This window comes from Pan paniscus, chromosome 19, assembly GCF_029289425.2.
Source record: "Pan paniscus chromosome 19, NHGRI_mPanPan1-v2.0_pri, whole genome shotgun sequence".
Lineage (NCBI taxonomy): Eukaryota > Metazoa > Chordata > Mammalia > Primates > Hominidae > Pan > Pan paniscus.
In genome coordinates, this window is record NC_073268.2 from 61,596,030 (window position 1) to 61,615,458 (window position 19,429).

The 19,429-nt window shown below is 40.1% G+C and overlaps 1 protein-coding gene across 3 annotated transcripts in view; it reads right to left on the reverse strand.

Moving 5' to 3' along the window:
- Positions 1-629: 629 nt before the first annotated feature.
- Positions 630-19,429, reverse strand: part of MAP2K4 (mitogen-activated protein kinase kinase 4) — a 125,316-nt gene continuing 106,516 nt past the window's right edge. For all 3 annotated transcript variants that reach the window (XM_034942363.3, XM_034942364.3, XM_055101124.2), the window contains 3 exons: positions 15,116-15,264; positions 4,575-4,620; positions 630-3,311 (listed from right to left, as the gene is read on the reverse strand). In XM_034942363.3, coding sequence (XP_034798254.1) covers positions 3,198-3,311; positions 4,575-4,620; positions 15,116-15,264 — 309 coding nt within the window. In that variant the 3' untranslated portion in view covers positions 630-3,197. The remainder of the gene's footprint in view (positions 3,312-4,574; positions 4,621-15,115; positions 15,265-19,429) is intronic.

A 19,429-nucleotide genomic window follows, 5' to 3' on the forward strand; every position in this document is an offset into this window, starting at 1 on the left:
GCTGTGTAATAGTATCTCAGGTACAGTTAGGAGCAGGCACAAGGGTAAGGTGCTGAATCACCATAATATCAATGAATCTGTTATCTGATCAATTACTGGTAGGAGGTAGAGTACAGCAGATACATTCAGTGCTGGAGCCGCAAAGTGCTTTTCTCCAACAGTTTTCAGGCTCCCATGGCTTTTTGTTCACTTCCATTGTCCTCTCATCCATAAACCTCCCATGTCTGACCCCCAGACGTCTTCTACCCACAATCCTCCCTACCCTTCTAAGGTAACAGTGAGTGATTCCAACCCAGTATCTAACCTGACATCTAATGCTCACCTGGCAGCTGTAGCACCAAGAGCGGAGAGCATGGCTGGAAACCATACACGGGGCCCAGATAGACTTATAAGTTGTACCTCTCCACCATGACACAGGTTGAAGAACTGTACCCACTTCCTTTAGCATTAAGAATGCTGGGGCAGGTCAGGACAACAAACAAAGAAACTCAAGAGACTGTGACACCTGTTCAAGCAAAGCTGTGCTTAACAGATACATCTGTGGTTTCAAGAAGGATAAGCAAAAAGGGTAGCCATGGGAAGGAAGAAGAAAAAGAAAGCAGCCATAAAACACTTCCAAAAGGAGGTCATTTTCCCCGGTGTGAAATGCACAGATAATTTAATGTAATTTACTTTAAGATTTTCCCCTCTCAGGGTCTGATTTCAGAAAATCAAATTACAAAGTCATCATCACATCCTAGATTTATTACAACTGACCTGCAGGCAAAAGGATAGAACTATTACATAAACACTTCGATTCCATGTATATATCTTAAATAGAGGAGGAATTCAAACAAGAATACAGGATAAAATATTCCAAAGCTCCAAGAAGCAGTTATGTTACTGAGCTCCATTTTTTACAGACAAATAAGGCAATATCCCTGCACATTAGCTTTTTGATAATTTTTATACATTTTTCTATGGTACAAGAGAAAAATAACCAGAGCTCACAATGTACAGTTCTTACACTATTTTCACAGTTTGTGAACACTATACACCCTTTTGTTTTAATAAAGATACATTGTAATAAACTCCTTGCCCTTAAGTTTATAGTTTATAATAATCTATGATTAATACACTAAAATTGCCTTCTTATGTGGTCATCCACACAATAGAACGGTCAGATTAGCTCCTGGACAGTCAGAATTGCTTTTATCTCCATTTGCATAATGGCAAAGTGACCCTATGCTGAGCCAGATGGGAAGTTGACAGCAGAGAAACAGATTCCTCTTGAGTCCCCGGGAGCAATGGAGGATGATGGCTTGCTGCGGTCGAAGGCAGACATAGAGCAATGTCTCCTTTCAGAATAGTGGGAAGTCTAAAGTTTAGGATACCGTGGGGGAGAAGATAGGGAAATGAGGCAAGTAGATCAAAGAGATAATCACTTTTGAATTCTGCAATTTACAGGGATGTGACTTTAAACAGCACCATTCTCCCTTTATTGTTTGACAGTATTTATGACTGTCACTCTGAGAGGAGACACAGCAATACCTGCCACGATTTGGTTCTGTAATGGCATCACCTGCATCTCAGGCCATGACTGTTTTATATTCCAGTGTGCTTGAACCACTCACAGTGCTGCTTCACTGTCATACAAAGCCTAAGGTTCAGTGCCAGGGAGGCCCAAGCAAAACCTAATGAGAACCTGGCTAATGGGTAAGTGAAGAAGCACAAGATACTTAAATGGCCTCTTGTAACAGTGCTAAGGGTTTTGTTTTGCTTTTTGTATTTTTTTCCAGTAGAATTCCAATGCCAAGAAATGGTGATGGACTACGAGAGGTTCTAGCAGGTGATGAACGTAAAGGCTGCCGTTTCGGATCCTCATCTGGTCCAATGTGTCTCTAGAAAAGATGCCTCTTTATCACCTACCACATCGGCTGGGCCCCACTATTCTTAGCCTTTTAAACACTAGCGAATATGAGAGATTTGGGGCTAAAAATCCTTGGTAAGGAACATCCCTGCTAACTGTAAAGGTTTTTTGATATAGAAAAAAGGCAAAATATTGGATTAAGCGCAAGTCACATAGCGACAATAGACCACAGGGGAAGGGAAAGAGATTCGGAAACTGAAGACCTGGACCAGTGATGGCAAGAAGCAAACAACTGAGATTTGGTCTTTTGCTGCCTACTAGAAATCTTTATCTAATCAATCAAGGCACATTGCTACTAGCTACTTCTCCCTGTTAGTGAGTTATGATGGCTAAAGTATCAGGCTTGGGACCAAGGGGAAATATATAGCTGCTACAAGTTGTTCCAGATAAAATACTAGAATTAAAAACATCTGTAAACTTTGCCTTCTGTACTGTTTTCTTCTTGCAGTCCTGGTGGTTTGTGGCAGGTGGAACATCAAGTTGGCAGCACACCGAATTCTGAGAATGAAAAATTCTTAGGATCAGCACCTTCTTTGACAAGTGGCAGACTCCTGAGTCTTCCCATTGAAAAATAGGACTGGTAAAGGAGAAAAGAACACATTCTGTCCTGTCTCAATATTTTAATGTTCACCTCTTTGAACGCAACATGGTTTTTGGTAAAGATAAATTCATTCTAATTTAACATGATATTTCAAACAGGAAATTTGGCTGAGCACATCGATCCCCAAACATCAACTGTAACTGTAAAGCAACAGAATATCACATCAGTAATCTATTGCACTTGGTGAAGAAAGTAAATTCCTCCTTTGTCTCCCAGCTCCAGAAGGCAATGTGTCTCGTTGGCTGTGCAAGCTCTTCTCACTCAAGCCCGAGTTTCTATGTTCAGACATAGTACATTCATCACTGTGTCCTTCCAGGATTTGGAAGTCTGACAAAACACCATTCCAGTAGCTGCATCTCCAGGTTTTGAGTCTAGAAATGAATTTAAGATGTGATCTAATCACAGTCAACAACTTGATCGTACTGACTTCCACATTTCATGAATATGTTCATCACAAAAGAGCAGGATGAGGTCTCTCTGACCAGCACTAACACTGTGTGATCAATCAGGTATTACAAGGATGCACGTTCTAGGTGACAGGAGTATACAGACATGATGGAAACGAACACCAATCTTATTGCACATGGTGTCTGGGCGAGCAATAAAAACACTGTGATACGGGATGAAAATTCTTTACGTCTTGCTTCCTCTCAGCCCTTTTTTCTAGAGTCTGATGTAGCAGCGATATCAATCGACATACATGGGAGAGCTGGGAGTAGCTGGCATTTGATCCAGGATTTTACAAACATAGCATGCGACCTCAACGGCACGTTCTTCATACATCAAAATAAAGGGATGTTTCTGCAAGAAAATTGAAAACAAAAAAGTCAAAAGTTTGTATGACAGCCCAAACTGAACATTTTCCAATTTCTATAGAACATAGAACTCCAGGCTCCCAACCACACATAGCTGTGAAATACCGCAACACTACAAGTTCAGAGAGGCGAGTACAGCCTTTATTCCATGCAGATATGCTAATGGGCATGGGCATGCCTAGAGAGAGGATACGTGGTAATGATTTGAAGGTGCCACCTTGGCAGTGAGGTCTGGAAACTTATCTGTATACCAGGGAGTGTTTGTTGAGGAAGACAGCCAAGTTGTCACTCAGCACAAAACATAGCTGGAGCCTCCACCACACCATCTAAGAGCTAAGAAGAATGACGCAAATGCCAGTCGCTATTCCTCTTGGGACACCAATATAAATCTCAACCTCCATTTCTCCTATATACAACAGGAGGACCTTTTTACAAAAAGGTCGCAATCCTTTTGACCTCTTCTTTTGACCTTTTAACAAAAAGGCTGTAATTCTTTTGACCAAAAGAGGCCCAAGAGAAATTTGCCCCAGGAGCTTCTTCCCTGTACTCTCCAGAGCCAGGGTCCCAGTATCTGCTTCACTAACCCACCTTTTAAAACTCCATCTCTAGCAACAGTTTTCTTTTACAGACTAAGTATGTTGACTAGATATTTTTACAGTCATTGGTGGACTGTGATATAAGTTTGTCACGACATCCTTGAAGAGCTAGTAGTTAAATGTGACAAACAAATGGATCTTTTCTTAAAATATTCCCTCATTATTAGATCACAACACTTTCTCCCTGCCCCACCAATGCCATACCCAGTAGACTGCTTAAAACATCCAAGTTCCATGGGATGAATGAGAACTTTCAAAGAAATGGGAATAGGCTATATGATGTAAATTTGCATGAATTTTATAAAGGCAGAATAAACACAAACTTTTCACTAATTTTTTTCTTATGGCTGCATCCCATATAAATAGACTATGCAGTGGAAAATGGCTTCTTAAAGTCAGAATTCTTTGGGGGTGATTTTTATAACATGTTAAGACCAAAATTTTCCATGAGAATTTAGCTAGTATTAGTAGAAAAATTATAACTGCAAATTTTCTCTTTCCAAATCTTTGTGTAAAAACATTAACAAAAAACACTCAATAAAGTTGAGATGTTTGTTTATGACAGAGAGGCCCACTGCTTGCTTAGTGAACCAGCATGTTAAGAGAGTTCCGGGGTGAGGATGTACCTACAATCCCCACAGTCCCACACTCACCAGAAGCTCTTTATACTTTGGCCTTTTGGATTCATCCTTCGTAAGGCTAAAATAACATAAAAATAACATTATTAAAATGTAGATTCATTTGCCTAAGTATTTTTCTTTTCACAGATGAAATATTACAAATAATGAAATAGTTATTTCCTTCAGATCCAAAGTAACAACGCAGACAGCCTGCTAAACACAGTAAAAGCACATACAAAAAATTGTGACAGTCTATAATCTGAAGATTTATCTCTAGGATAGTCAGTGTAGGATGATTAGTTAAAAATTAGAAAAAATATTAATTCTTGAAAATTGACTAAATTATGGCATAGCTACACAGAATACTACAGTTAAATATATAAATGTTTTATAAGTATAAAATTATTTGTGTGCATATATGCTTTTCTAAATGTAAATAAATAAGTAGACAGATATTTATGCAGATACTACCCAAGAGAAACCAGCAATCAAGTAATTCTGGGAGATAAATTACATATACATTTTTATCAATTTATCCTTAAGTTTTAAAAAAGTTTATACTCTGTATCTCAATATGTTCTTTGGTCCAAAAGTTTAAAACAATATAACTTTGCTGAAGACTACATCAGTATATAAAAATGTCTGCTCTGTTGACATTTTCTCCTTGAATTCTACCTTGCCTAATTAAAGCTGCCAAAAGTATTTTCATTTTGTTTATATTTACCTCATCTATCTTGGCCCATATCTTAATCACCATTCCCTTCCAACCTCAATTAATATTTTACTATCAAACATGAATTAATATGGGTAACATAGTTCACCTCTTTCTAAACTCATTGCTGTTTTCCATATCCCACACCTTCTGTAACGGATACTGCAATGTGCTATGTAGATTCCCTCTTTAAGAAGGAAGGACTTATTCTTCCACTGTGGGGCAAGCTGCCAGCAGACAACCCTTTACTATTGGCCTCTTCAGGATTACCACAGCTAAAGACAGCCACCTTAGCCCTCCTGGGACAGTCCATCTCTAATGACTGATCCACAAAAGTGAATAAAAATCCAAGACCCTCATTCCAAGGCAGGTCAACACAGAGTTGGCTGAGGCCTTCAATGACATGGCACTGCAACTGAACTTCTTCTGCCCAATCTCGTTTCCTTCTCATTGGTAGTGTTGATCCCAAGATCACTACCTAGTCAACTTCCTACACTCTTATCTCTGTCTCAAAAGCCTGCTTTCCAGGCAGCCAATCTGTGACATACTTCTTCTGGGTTAACTTCTCTTCTTGGTCAAGTACAGATGGCCCTTGAGCAACACAGATTTCAACTGTACAAATCCACTTATACATGGATTTTTCTTCTGCCTCTGCCACCCGAGATAGCAAGACCAACTCCTCCTCTTCCTCAGTCTATTCAATGTGAAGACAAGGATGAAGATCTTTATGATGATCCACTTCCACTTCATGAATAATATATTTTCTCTTCCTTATGATTTTCTTAATAACATTTTCTTTTCTCTAGCTTACTTCATTGTAATAATACAGTATATAATACATATACAAAATATATGTTAACTATGTTATCAGTAAGGCTTCTGGTTGACAGTAGGCTATTTGTTAGTAGTCAAGTTTTGGGATAATCAAAAGTTATATGCGGATTTTTGACTGTACAGGGGGTCAGCATCCCTAACCTCCACACCATTCAAGGATCAAAGCAGTCTATGAATTGTAAGTGCTCAGTCTTCCCATTCCTAAAACTGTATTTCTTCCTTACTGTGAATATTTGAGTGTCTGAGTCTAAAACTTTAGGACCAGGCTGACAATTATATTCCCTCAGCACTCTGGTGCTGTGACTCCACTTTTTCCTGCAACTATTGTGGCTGGGAACAAATCTGCTGTTAGTCTTATTATCAATTCTTAACAGATAATCTGTTTTCTCTTCCTGATATTGCTCGGTAATTTTGCTTCAATACATAAATGATGATAAACGAAGGTATAAATTTAAAGGTAAATTTAAATATAAATTTAAAAGGTAAATTTATACCTTTGTTTATCATCATTTATGCACTGAAGCAAAACTACAGAATATCAATTAAAATTTACTTTTAAATTTATATTTAAGCTTATACCTTTGTTTATCCTACATGATAAAGAGACTTCACTTTCAATCTGAAAACCTATACTAAATCAGTTCTCAAATGTTTTCTTTCCCCTATGATCTCTGTAAACATTGCTTCTCCACTTTCAGAGTTGCCTTCTTTATTTCCATTACATGCATCTTAGAACCTCTAACTCTGCAATCTGTTCTGATTCTTCACTGCTTTTCATATAATCTGTGCCATGCTGGGGGAACGTCTCAGCTCCTATTTCCCTAATTTTGTCTTCAATTATTTCCAGTCTAGAGAACATCAAGTCTGTTGTGTCTTTTATATCAACAGCTATGATTTTTCCATTTCCAAGACTTCTATTTCCAACCGCTTTATTTCTTCCTCAGTTTTAATTGAATTTATACCTTTATTTCCTTGAGCATCCTAAATATACTGATTTTCTTTTACAGCATATTTCAGACAATTTCATAAATCTATTTCAACTTAAAGTAAGTTTCTGTTCCATTTTGTTAAATGCTTTCTTAGCATTACACTTCAGTATTCAAGAATTATGATTTGCAGACTCATTTTGAAATAACATGTTTACCCTCCATGCATATCCATTCATTTGTTCAACATATGTCTGAGTGCCCCACTAATCACTATGAACTGAACTGGGAGCCAGGGATACACACATAGAGCAGTTTTACAGTTGCCTCTATTTCACAGGGCCACCAGTATCAAACAGGGTCCTGTAATGGACCTTTCAAGTTCCACTACTATGTTGGTATTAGGACAATTACAGTTCCAGTCCTCTGGTTGCAAAACCAGTATCTAAAGCCTTGTCATTGTGTAGTACCATAGCTTGCTTAAAGCTGTGGCCCAGGAAGTAACTGACATCATTTTTTTCATTCTCCAGAATGAAAAATGACCTGGAATACAGCAAGTCCATGGCGTCAGATCTACACAGCATTCTGTAAGTATTTCTGTTGCATTTTTTCACCCACACAGAGGTTTGCTTTGTTTGTAAAGCTGCCATACCTTTCTGGTTTTGTGTTTTTCTATTTCATCTACTGGAGCAGAAAATTATGTCAGTGTATAAACTTATGATGCTATTTGGGTTGAAATCTTAAACTATTAACATTGACTGTCTTCTGTTTCTGAATTACAGCTGACATTAATAATGTTATCAATAATTATATTAGCTCCCCTTAGACTATCTAATAAGGTAGCCGTTAGCAAAATTAATTCCAATAAAAAATGCATTTCCTTAGTTACATTAGCCACATTTGAAATGCCAGCAGCTACCACACTAGACAGAGCAGATTATAGGACATTTCCAGCATCTCAAAAAGTTTTACTGGGAGAGCTTCAGCTCTATCTTCTAGTTCATTAATCTCTCTTCAATGATATCTAATCTGTTGAATCCAGCTATTGTTTTAATTTATGCTTTTTATTTCTAGAAGTTCTATTTGGTTCTTTATAAATGTGTTCCCTGCTTATATTTCTAAGCTGCCTCTTTTTAACTTATTTTTTGTTTCCTTTCATTCCAATATTTGAAGCCTTTGCAGATCTATTCCTACTATCCATTGTTTCTGATTCTCATTTCTTTTGTGAGTGTTGAGATTTTTTTGTGGACTACATATTCCACTTGACTTTATTTTTTGGAATCATTTAGTCCTAGGCTGAATGATTTGCTTTTGCTTCTGCCCGTCAACTGGGGGCAAGAGGAGCATATCTTTCCAGCCAGGGACTCTGAAAAGTAATTTTTCTTAAAATTAAATTCTGTAAGTATTTTTACCATATTCAATATGAATTTAGATGGCAAATCTACATTTGCTTGGGTTATCCTTTAATTTACTTTGACTCTTCCTTCTCTCCCATCATCTCCCTCCCTGAATTTCAGTCAACTTCAGAGCTCCATGGATTCCTCAGTTTTGCACCAACTCTTTTACATTTTAAGAGGGACTTTAGGTGGGGTACGATGGTTCACCCCTGTAATGTCAGAACTTTGGGAGGCTGAGGCAGGCAGTTCACCTGAGGTCAGGAGTTCGAGACTAGCCTGGCCAACGTGGCGAGACCCTGTCTGTACTAAAAATACAAAAATTAGCTGGGAGTGGTGGTGTGTGCCTGTAGTCCCAGCTACTCAGGAGGCTGAGACAGGAGAATCACTTGAACCTGGGAGGTGGAGGCTGCAGTGAGCCAAGATCATGCCACTGCACTCCAGCCTGTGCGACAGAGCCAGACTCTGTCCTAAATAAATAAATGGCACTTTAAAATGCTTATCCAGGCCAAGTACAGTGGCTCACACCACTGTAATCCCAATACTCCGGGAAGCCGAGGCAGGAGGATCGCTTAAGCCTAGGAGTTTAAGACCAACCAGGGTAATACAGTGAAATCCAGTCTCTACAAAATTTTTTTAAAGAAATTAGCCAGGTGGGCCAGGCGCAGTGGCTCATGCCTGTAATCCCAACACTTTGGGAGGCCGAGGCAGGCGGATCACCTGAGGTCAAGAGCTGACCAACCTGACCAACATGGAGAAACCCCAACTCTACTAAAAATACAAAATTAGCCAGGTGTGGTGGTGCATGCCTGTAATCCAGCTACTCTGGAGGCTGAGGCAGGAGAATCACTTGAAACCGGGAGGTTGAGGCTGCGGTGAGCCGAGATCATGCCATTGCACTCCAGCCTGGGCAACAAGAGCAAAAGTCCGTCTCAAAACAAAAAAGCAAAAAACAACAAAAAAACAAAAATTAGCCAGGTGTAGTGGCACATTCCTGTAGTCCCAGCTACTCGGGGGGCTGAGATGGGAGGATCGCTTGAGCCTGGGAAGCTGAGGTTGCAGTAAGCTGCGATCATGCCACTGCACTCCAGTCTGGGTGACAGAGTGGGTGAGACCCTATCTCAAAATAAATAAAATAAAACGCTTATCCAGCATTTTAGTAGTTTCAGTGCAAGTGTTGTCCAAGATATCTAATTCACCAAAGTAATATGAAGTGACCACATTCCTCCTGTTATAGCTGTTTCTCTGCTCTTCAGGTATTGCTGACTTGGTGTTTTGTGTACATTTGTGTGCATGTGTTTTAATTGAAAACTTGTCAAGTCTTATCTTTTCTCAGAATACATCTAGATGTGGCTTCCCTCTACTCTCTTGTTTAATTTGGTCTGGTATTTTAATCTAAGAACTTGAGTTATTCTTCAAGTAGAAGGAATTTTAATTTTAATTCTTTGTCTACAATTAGTTAAATAGAATATTTTGGATTTTTCTTCTCTCTTACCATTTACCTCATGTTCATCTTTTTAGCCCTTTATTCTTAAAGATTAACTAAAGGGTGTTACTTACAGATCTGGTTAACCTGCAATACTCAATCTGCTGTGTGCCACCATTTTCCCCCATTCAGTTCAGGAATCATGTTTACTATCTGAAGATAACGTTTCTGGAATTCAAATTATTCCCTCCTTACAATTTTTTACCTTGATTTTTTTTCTGTGACATTTTAAAGGAAATATTTGTTTAGATTTCTTAGATAGGTACAATTCTCCAAATCACTGAAAGTTTTCATCTGTTAGTGATTTTTCTTTATCACAGTTAATCTCAGCTATGGATTCAGGTTAACTCTGAGAAACAGGTGGAGAGCCATCATTGCAGTATCATCACCTAGGTGGAGAGCCATCATTGCAGCATCATCACCTACTATAGGGATTTAATTTTTGCATTTGCTCTAACAGCGTGCACTGTGCTCCCGCCCTCTAACCAACACAGGCGTTGTTGTTAGAAGTTATTTCAGCAAAGCTTGAGCTTTTCTTTACAGGTCTTGCTGCTAAGAGAAAGGCAGGAGTAGATACTACTACACTGTCCCAGCTGCCTGTGAGATCTAACACAGAAGGCATTTCCTCAAGACATTTCAGGATCGAGCTTTACTGCCTAATTAGTTGCACAATTAGGCAGTCCCACAAGTTGCCTCTTCTTCCAGGTCTGCTGCCCAAGCTACAGAGTTGTATATGGGTCTTATATCCTCCTAGTGACTTTTTATATTCCCCTCTGCACACGATAAATTTTGGATTAGGCAATCCATCCCTGAATTCAGTCTTATCTCCATCCAGAATTTCACAAAAATTCCTCAAGAATAACATTTTTTTTTCCCCCAGGACAAATAAAGAATTTTTCCCCTAAAAAAAATTCCAATGGTGATTTCAATAGATAGTTAAATTGGGAAACAGTTTAAAATATGGGCTGAGATCTGAGGAGAGCAAAATCACTTGGTGACCACTGAACAGGCCCTAGAGACAAAAATTCCTTATCTGAGGAATGTAGAAGGAGCAAAAACCACCCGATGACTATCCAACAGGCAATCTGGAAGCAAAATTCCTTATCTGGGGAAAATCAGAAGTAATTAAACTTCCCAGCCTGGCGCAGTGGCTCATGCCTGTAATCCCAGCACTTTGGGAGGCTGAAGCGGGCAGATTACTTGAGGTCAGCAGTTCAAGACCAGCCTGGCCAATGTGGTGAAACCCCATCTCTATTAAACATACATAAATTAGCCAGGCATGGTGGCATGAGCCTGTAGTCCCAGCTACTTAGGAGGCTGAAGCAGGAGAATCGCTTGAACCTGTGAGGCAGAGGTTGCAGTGAGCTGAGATTGCGCCACTACACTCCAGCCTGGGCGACAGAGCAAGGCTCCATATTAAAAACAACAACAACAACAACAAAACCCAAGAAGTAATCAGACTTCCCTATTATCTAAAGCAGGCATTGGTTCCAGATTTTTTCCCCAAAAAAACTTTATAAGTAACTAGAATTTCTATACATCTCCAGAATGCCATGTCGAAATTCACTGTGCAACACTTGCTGACATTAAGGAACCAAAATTACTACAAATGTAATCATTTATTGTTACCTACATGGCTAATATGGTCCAAATTATCCTCAAGCTTTAAGGTCCATAAATACCCCTAAGGAAAAATCCACTGTGGCACGCTCAGCACCTTTCTGCACTCTTCTGCAGCATACTTTCTTTCTAATAAACTTTCCTTTTTCAAACCTATACTGTTGTCTGTAAATTCTTTTTATCAACCCACGAGTCGACCATTTCCCAATGCTGAGGGCTCAGACACCTCAGTCGGCAAGGTCTTCCTTTTGAACCATTAAGTCTTATCCTTTTTTTTTTCCTTAGGAAAACTTTTAATCGAAGCAGACATACAGAAAACACAACTCCTAAGTGCAGAACTAAAATAAAAGTAACAATATTCTAACTTCCAATACCTTATATTGTTTGCTTTTAACTTTCATATAGAAATAGAACCATACATACTGCTTTCTGTCTTCTTTCACTCAACATCATTCGTGAGATTTACTGAAGTTGCTGAGTGAAGCAATGGTTCTATCTTCTCTGATGCTATATACTGCTGTATACATAATGCTACAACTTATTATCTGTTCTACTGTGGAGAGAGTTTCTAATTGTAGGTTATAAATGTGCTTTTCTGGACATTCTTACATATGCCTTTTAGTGTATTTATGTCCACACTTTTGTTGGGTATATAGTCAGAACTTGAATTGCTGAACCATGGTGTATACATCAACCATATTAGATCAGCTATACTGGATACTGCTTGTTTTTCAAAGGAACTGTACTAACTTATAGTCCTACAAGTTATGTATGAGACCTCCAGTTGCTTCAGATCCTCACCAATACTTGGTACTGTCAGTATTTTAAACTGTGGTCATTCTGGTAATTATAGTGGTATTTCACTGTAGTTCTGACCTGCATGTCTCCTGATTACTAATAATGCAGAATGAATGCAGTAAATTGAATATGTTTACTGGCCTCTTGAATATCATCTTTAAAGTGCCTTTCAAGTATTTTGCTACTTTTGGTTGTTATTTTTCATAAGTGTTTTACATTTTTAAGTACTTTACATATTCTGTGTAAAAGTCCTTCGTCGAATGTAAGTATGAAAAATATCTCCTTCCACTGTGTGGCTTGGCATGTCATTCAGTGCTGTCTTTTAATCAATGGAAGTTCTTAACTTTAATGAAATCCAATTTTTTTTTATCAATCTTTCTCTTAGGTTTGGCTACTTTCTACGTTCTGTTTCAGAAATCTTTACCCAAACGTAATGAAAACATTCTCCCATATTATCCTGTATGTGCTTTTAATTTATGTAACTGAAGAAATTCAGTTTGGCAGAAACCATTCAAGGAGAGGGAAGTCATGAGAAATGTGGCTAGAGCGGGCCGGGGGCAGTGGCTCATGCCTGTAATCCCAGCGCTCTGGGAGGTCGAGGCGGGCAGATCACGAGGTCAGAAGTTCGAGATCAGCCTGGCCAACATGGTGAAAACTGTCTCTACTTAAAAAAAAAAAATTAGCTGGGTGTGGTGGCAGGTGCCTGTAATCCCAGCAGTACTCAGGAGGCTGAGGCAGAAGAATCGTTTGAACCCGGGAGGTGGAGGTTGCAGTGAGCTGCGACCACATCATTACACTCCAGCCTGGGCAACTGAGACTCCATCTCCAAAAAACAAGAAAAAAAAAAAAAAAAAAAAGAAATGTGACCAGAGCAATAAACTAAGTCCAGATCATAATGGGTTCTGAAAGCCTAAATTAATTAATTTTAAGGACAAGAGGAAGTCTCTATAGAATAGTATCTCTCAGTATTTTTTTCATTATTTATCCTCCCCATCATGAAATTTAAATATGATAGATATAGTGCGTATCTGTTTATATTCTATGGCCTTTTGGAGGACTAAAAACCATTATACAACCTAAGATTTTCATTTCTCCAAAATCAATTTTTGCCTCCTTAGGGTCAGTATCACCCTGCTAAGAATGCATACTTTAGACAGAGAAGTAACATGATCAGATATACATCATAAAAAATACAACTCTAATAAAAAGGGGAATCATTTGGAACAAGACAATATTGGATTATAAGAAAATCAATATTGGATTATGAGAAATCTGAATGATCCAGGTTAGAGATTACAGGCAATGTCCAAGACAAAGAGTGGCAGAAAGAATGGACAAATGTGGAGAGCTAATATGAGCATATTATGAACATAAGTACACTTCAATGTAGACCTTAATGATTTGCAATGACATGGAACTATGAACCTACTCAGGGAAAACAATGGGACTCCAATGTCTAAAACTGTCACTCTATTATGGCATCAAGCGAAACAGAAATAAACATGTACAAGTACCAACACATACAGAACAAAACCAATAAAGAGATCAAGGAATTAAAAAGAAACCCTGATGGAACGTTCACAGGTGATCATTTTAGATATTATACCCTATGACTTACACAGATCATTTTAAGCAAATATGTCATAAAAATGAAATACATAAAATGATCACATTTATGCAATTATATAAACTATCCATACTGTGTGCAAATTAGTACAGAATTGATTGTTTTTTAAAAGGAGGAAGCAGCCAATTTGAGTCATCCTTATGTCCTTCTTCTACCTAGAAAATCTTGAAGTATTCCTCTCCCCTCTGAAAAACCAACACAAAAGTAGAATTTGGTTACAGAAGATGAAAGAGACTTAAAAACTATAGTCAAACAAATATTTTTAAATTTTTCATACAAAGGAGGGCAATGTTAGACCCTGATTTAAGTCTATAAGACCTAAAATGAGGAGAAACCGCATTCTTAGCAGGAAAAAATTATGAGAAACCAAAAGGTATTTTCAGGAATAAACAGAAGATACACAAAATGCTCTGAGGCTTTTTGTTCATAGCATGTCTTATATTTAAATCATGTTGGATAAACAAAATAAATGTCAAAAATATCCAAATGATAACACAAAAAGATTTTATTTAAAAGAGCCTAAAACAGTATAAAGCATGATTATATTACTGCCATATCTGCATATGTTTATTCTTAGGTGCTACATATACACAAACACACAACAAACTATTAAAAAGGTAGACAAACAACAACAGGTGTGGGGTTCACATCTTCCTTGGAGTAAGGTTTCAGAGAGCAAAGATATACAGTTCTACCAACTACACTTTGCGTGTGGATGTGACCCTACTACATATAACCAACTGTTTTCTATGTTATGTCAGAACAGAGATCCAACCCTGAAAGTCTGATCTGGCAAGCTCTTGATTCAGTAAATGCTTCCAGGTGATTTTGGTGCAATTGCATTGTGAGAACCACATTAGAGTAAGATGATCAGTCTCACCTAGAAGTTTAACCTGGTATTTCTTGTACCAGGTACTGGAAGTCTGGAGACAGCAGCTTCTCCACCACTCATGGCTGTTTTTCACCAATACCTGAGTAGCAGAATAAGAAGGTGATGCCTCTCCCAGCTAGCTGTAACCTTCCATACAGCCACAGTGATCCAGAGTCCCAGCTTGAAAAGTAGGGTGATGTGACCAAGGGTCCCCTTCCTCCATGTAAAGTACCAATGCTGCTAAGACCAAGTAAATCTCACTATTCTCGCCATGCGTGTTCGACCATTCATAAATCAGGTACTCACCACAAGTTGACAAAGTTGATGAAACTCGGGGAGAATTCCCTTTCCTCAGAATTACTCAGCTGCGGAGGATCTCCTTTCACGACTTGTGTTAGTTGATCAAATACACTATTCCACTTTGGATAAGGAAATCGGCCTGTGGCCAACTCATACTAAAGAGAACAAAGAGGAAAGAGCAAAATACACCAGGCATCATTTACTACTCCCCACTGGAATGGCCACAAAAAAATCTAAACTACAAGCAAAACTCTAGTAAAGCCTTGAATTAAACACAGGTTAGCTTGGGGAGGAATCTTCAGAATCATAAAGGCTAAGTAGAAGTTATATTTAGAAATCAAGATAATATAGAGAATTCTGAATCAACCAAATTCAAGGACTTGGAATACATGGGAACACAAAACTTAAGCCTTGACAATGTCCCTACAATGCATGCTCCAGGGCAGCCTGTGGTTCTGACTTCTTTACAAGAAAGTCTGGAAGACTGGTTTTAGAACTATTTTACTATAGAATACACACAATTTGTAGCCATCTTAGAGGAAGGCCTTGGTCCATAATCGTGGTTAGACTCCTTTTTAAGGCAAAAGAATATCCAACAAACAAAAGCCTAATCTGAGCTTGGAGGAAACAATGTGCAAATCCTGCTCTACAGCTATTCTGCAGATACTACAATTTCAACCACAACCAGATTTTACAAGTAGTGAAGAAATCAAGTCAGGGTCAAACCCTGCATCCTGAAGCCCCAATAAAGGGCTCAGGACAGTACCTCTAAGCCACACCAGAAGAGATCTGAAGAGTCTTAGGTATGTCCCAATCCTATCAAGCGTCCAAAAAAAAAAATATTCTCTAATAACCAGTGAATCGTATTCTCATCTATCTCCCTTTCTGTTCTGAAAAATAATGAAAACCTACCAATTAGGCCGGGCACAGTGGCTCACGCCTGTAATCCCAGCACTTTGGGAGGCCGAGGCGGGTGGATCAGGAGGTCAGGAGATGGACACCATCCTGTCTAACACAGTGAAACCCCATCTCTACTAAAAATACAAAAAATTAGCCGGGCGTGGTGGCAAGCGCCTGTAGTCCCAGCTATTCAGGAGGCTGAGGCAGGGGAATGGCATGAACCCAGGAGGCGGAGTTTGCAGTGAGCCGAGATTGCGCCACTGGCACTCCAGCCTGGGGGACAGAGAGAGACTCCATCTCAAAAAACAAAAGAAAAGAAAACCTACAAATTTTGCTTTTTCCAAGAAACATATTTAAATCTGCACCATGGCATAATGAATCCCATTTTACATGCACTGACAGGTGACTGATACATGAGGATGAGGCTCCAAACATATTACAGAGGAAGATGGCATACAGGAAGAGAGAGAGAACTCTCAGAACACTGATTCCGTTTCCTCCCTAAAGGATGCCTCTGTCAGCTCACTGTTGTTTCTAATTACACACATGTGTGCACAAAAGTAAGCAGGCATGCATGCATACACACACAGAAAAATGTATTCCATTAGCTGAAGTTTCTTTTTGTTAAAATTATAAATGCTTTTCAAGACATAAACCTTCCTGGTTATTCACAGAATTAGGAATAACTTCATTAGATTCCTTCTTGTGTTTTAATAATAAAAGGAAAAGTTGGCTGCATATCATAAAATAAAGGACTTAGGATCTTAGAAATTAATTTCATACATTTCACAATTTTTATAAGATTGTCCCTATGAAAAATAAATTATGAACCAACTGTAAGTACAGAATACCTTTTAAACAACAAGGTTTAGCTAAAAGTACTAAAAGAAACTTGCTAAAAAATTTTCTGTTAAAATCTTTCACAAAATTTTCTTTCTGTAAAGAAGTACATACTTGCTTTTAAAACGTAATTGTTTAGTCATAGATAAGTATTTCTGAATTGTAAATATCCTGTGTATGCAAATAGTTGCCTCAGCTGGAAGCTCTAGGTCTTGCTGCAGTCTTTGGGACCAGTTGCCAAACCTAAAAGATGCCCGAGATCCATGTTCTCTCCTGTCTAAAGAAGAATCTCTTCTTTAGCTGGTTGGCTTCACAATGAGAAAAGATTCCAGAAGGTATTTCCTATATTTGGTCACAAAGTAAAGTAAATCAAAGTCCTCTGCAGAGGTGAGCTGTTGGCCTTCAACTCTCTATACGAAGAATTCTCTAGGCCTAGCAATATGATTCATCAAGAATAACTAACAAGGTTATGTGCTTCTGATCACAGAGAAGATCCTAGAAACATGTAATACCAATGAACAAATGAAGATTATTTAATAAGCTACAAAAAAAGCCCATTGCTCTGAACCTGTGTATTTCTGGGCTATAGAGTCTTAGGTAGCAAAAACTGAAAATGGGAGAAAATGAAAGAAGAGGATTGGCCTGCCTACCTACAGGACAGCCTCATCTAGGGATAGAAAATTCGCCTTCAATATAGAAGCAGCTAAAGAAGCTATCCCAAATCAGAAAAACCCAGCAAGTCCTGGTAGAACAGCAAGCACAAGAAAATAAACCGAAGACTTCAAAACAAAATTTGGTAAAAAGGAAATGAGCAAAGATACTGCTAGAGACTGAATGTTTGTGTGTCCCCACCCCCCACCAAATTCATATGTTGAAGCCTAATCCCTAATGTGATGGTATTTGGTGGTGGATCTTTGGGAAGTGATGGGGTCACGAGGGTGGAACCCTCATTAATCTAATTAGTGCCCTTGTAAGAAAGACCCCAGACAGCTCTCTTGCCTCTTCTGCCATGTGAGACTACAACAAGAAGATGGCTGTTTATGAACCAGGAAGCAAGCCCTCACTAGCCACCAAATCTGTCAGTGCCTTGATCTTGGACTTCCCAGCCTCCGAAACTGTGAGAAATTTCTGTTCTTGATAAGATTATAGCCCAGAGGTCAGCATTTGGTTGGAGCAGCCTGAACTAATACAGATATTTTAAATGAAACCAAAATTTCAATACAGTCCATAGGTAAGAAAGAAGAGTTTATATAATTGCGCTTGCTTGTTGCAAATTAAGTAGCTTTCTTATCATTCTTTCTCAGTGTTGTTCTAAGGTAGAACTTTCATTTAGAATTATCACCTAGGTAGTTCTTGTCTGATATGGTTTGGCTCTGTGTCCCCACCCAAATTTCATTTCGAATTATAATCCCTATGTGTTGAAGGAGCGGCCTGGTGGGAGGTGACTGGATCATGAGGGTGGTTTCTAATGCACCATCCCCCTAGTGCTGTCTCATGATAGAGTTCTCATGAGACCTGGTTGTTTAAAAGTGTCTGGCACCTTCCCCTTCACTCTCTCTCTCCCCTGCTCCTGTACGACCTGTGGAGCTGTGAGGCAATTAAACCTCTCTTCATAAATTACCCAGTCTCATGTAGTTCTTTACAGTAGTGTGAGAATGGACTAATATATTGTCCCTCAAAAACTGAATTACTTTCAGCTCATTCACTTGTGATTTTACTATTCAGTGAATAGAATATTGCAAGAAGAAACTATTTTCCACATATAAAAATACGTATACTTCAGCCCGGCCCCGGCCCCCCAGGACGGAGAGCCGAGCAGCCCCGGCTCTGGGCTACGGACTATGGGCGAATAGCTCTGACCACCCGGCGAAGCATGCCGCCTGCCTTGGCCTCCCAAAGTGCCGAGATTGCAGCCTCTGCCCGGCCGCCACCCCATCTGGGAAGTGAGGAGCGTCTCTGCCTGGCCGCCCATCATCTGGGACGTGAGGAGCCCCTCTGCCTGGCTACCCAGTCTGGAAAGTGAGGAGCGTCTCTGCCCGGCCGCCATGCCATCTAGGAAGTGAGGAGCGTCTCTGCCCAGCCGCCCATCGTCTGAGACGTGGGGAGCGCCTCTGCCCCGCCGCCCCGTCTGGGAAGTGAGGAGCGCCTCTACCCGGCCGCGACCCCGTCTGGGAGGTGAGGAGCGTCTCTGCCCAGCCGCCCCGTCTGAGAAGTGAGGAGACCCTCCGCCTAGCAACCACCCCATATGAGAAGTGAGGAGCCCCTCCGCCCGGCAGCTACCCCGTCTGGGAAGTGAGGAGCGTCTCTGCCCGGCAGCCACCCCATCCAGGAGGGAGGTGGGGGTCAGCCCCCACCAGGCCAGCCGCCCCGTCCGGGAGGGAGGTGGGGGGGTTAGCCCCCCGCCCGGCCAGCCGCCCCGTCCGGGAGGGAGGTGGGGGGGGTCAGCCCCCCGCCCGGCCAGCCGCCCCGTCTGGGAGGGAGGTGGGGGGGTCAGCCCCCCGCCTGGCCAGCCACCCCGTCCGGGAGGGAGGTGGGGGGGGTCAGCCCCCTGCCCGGCCAGCCGCCCCGTCTGGGAGGTGA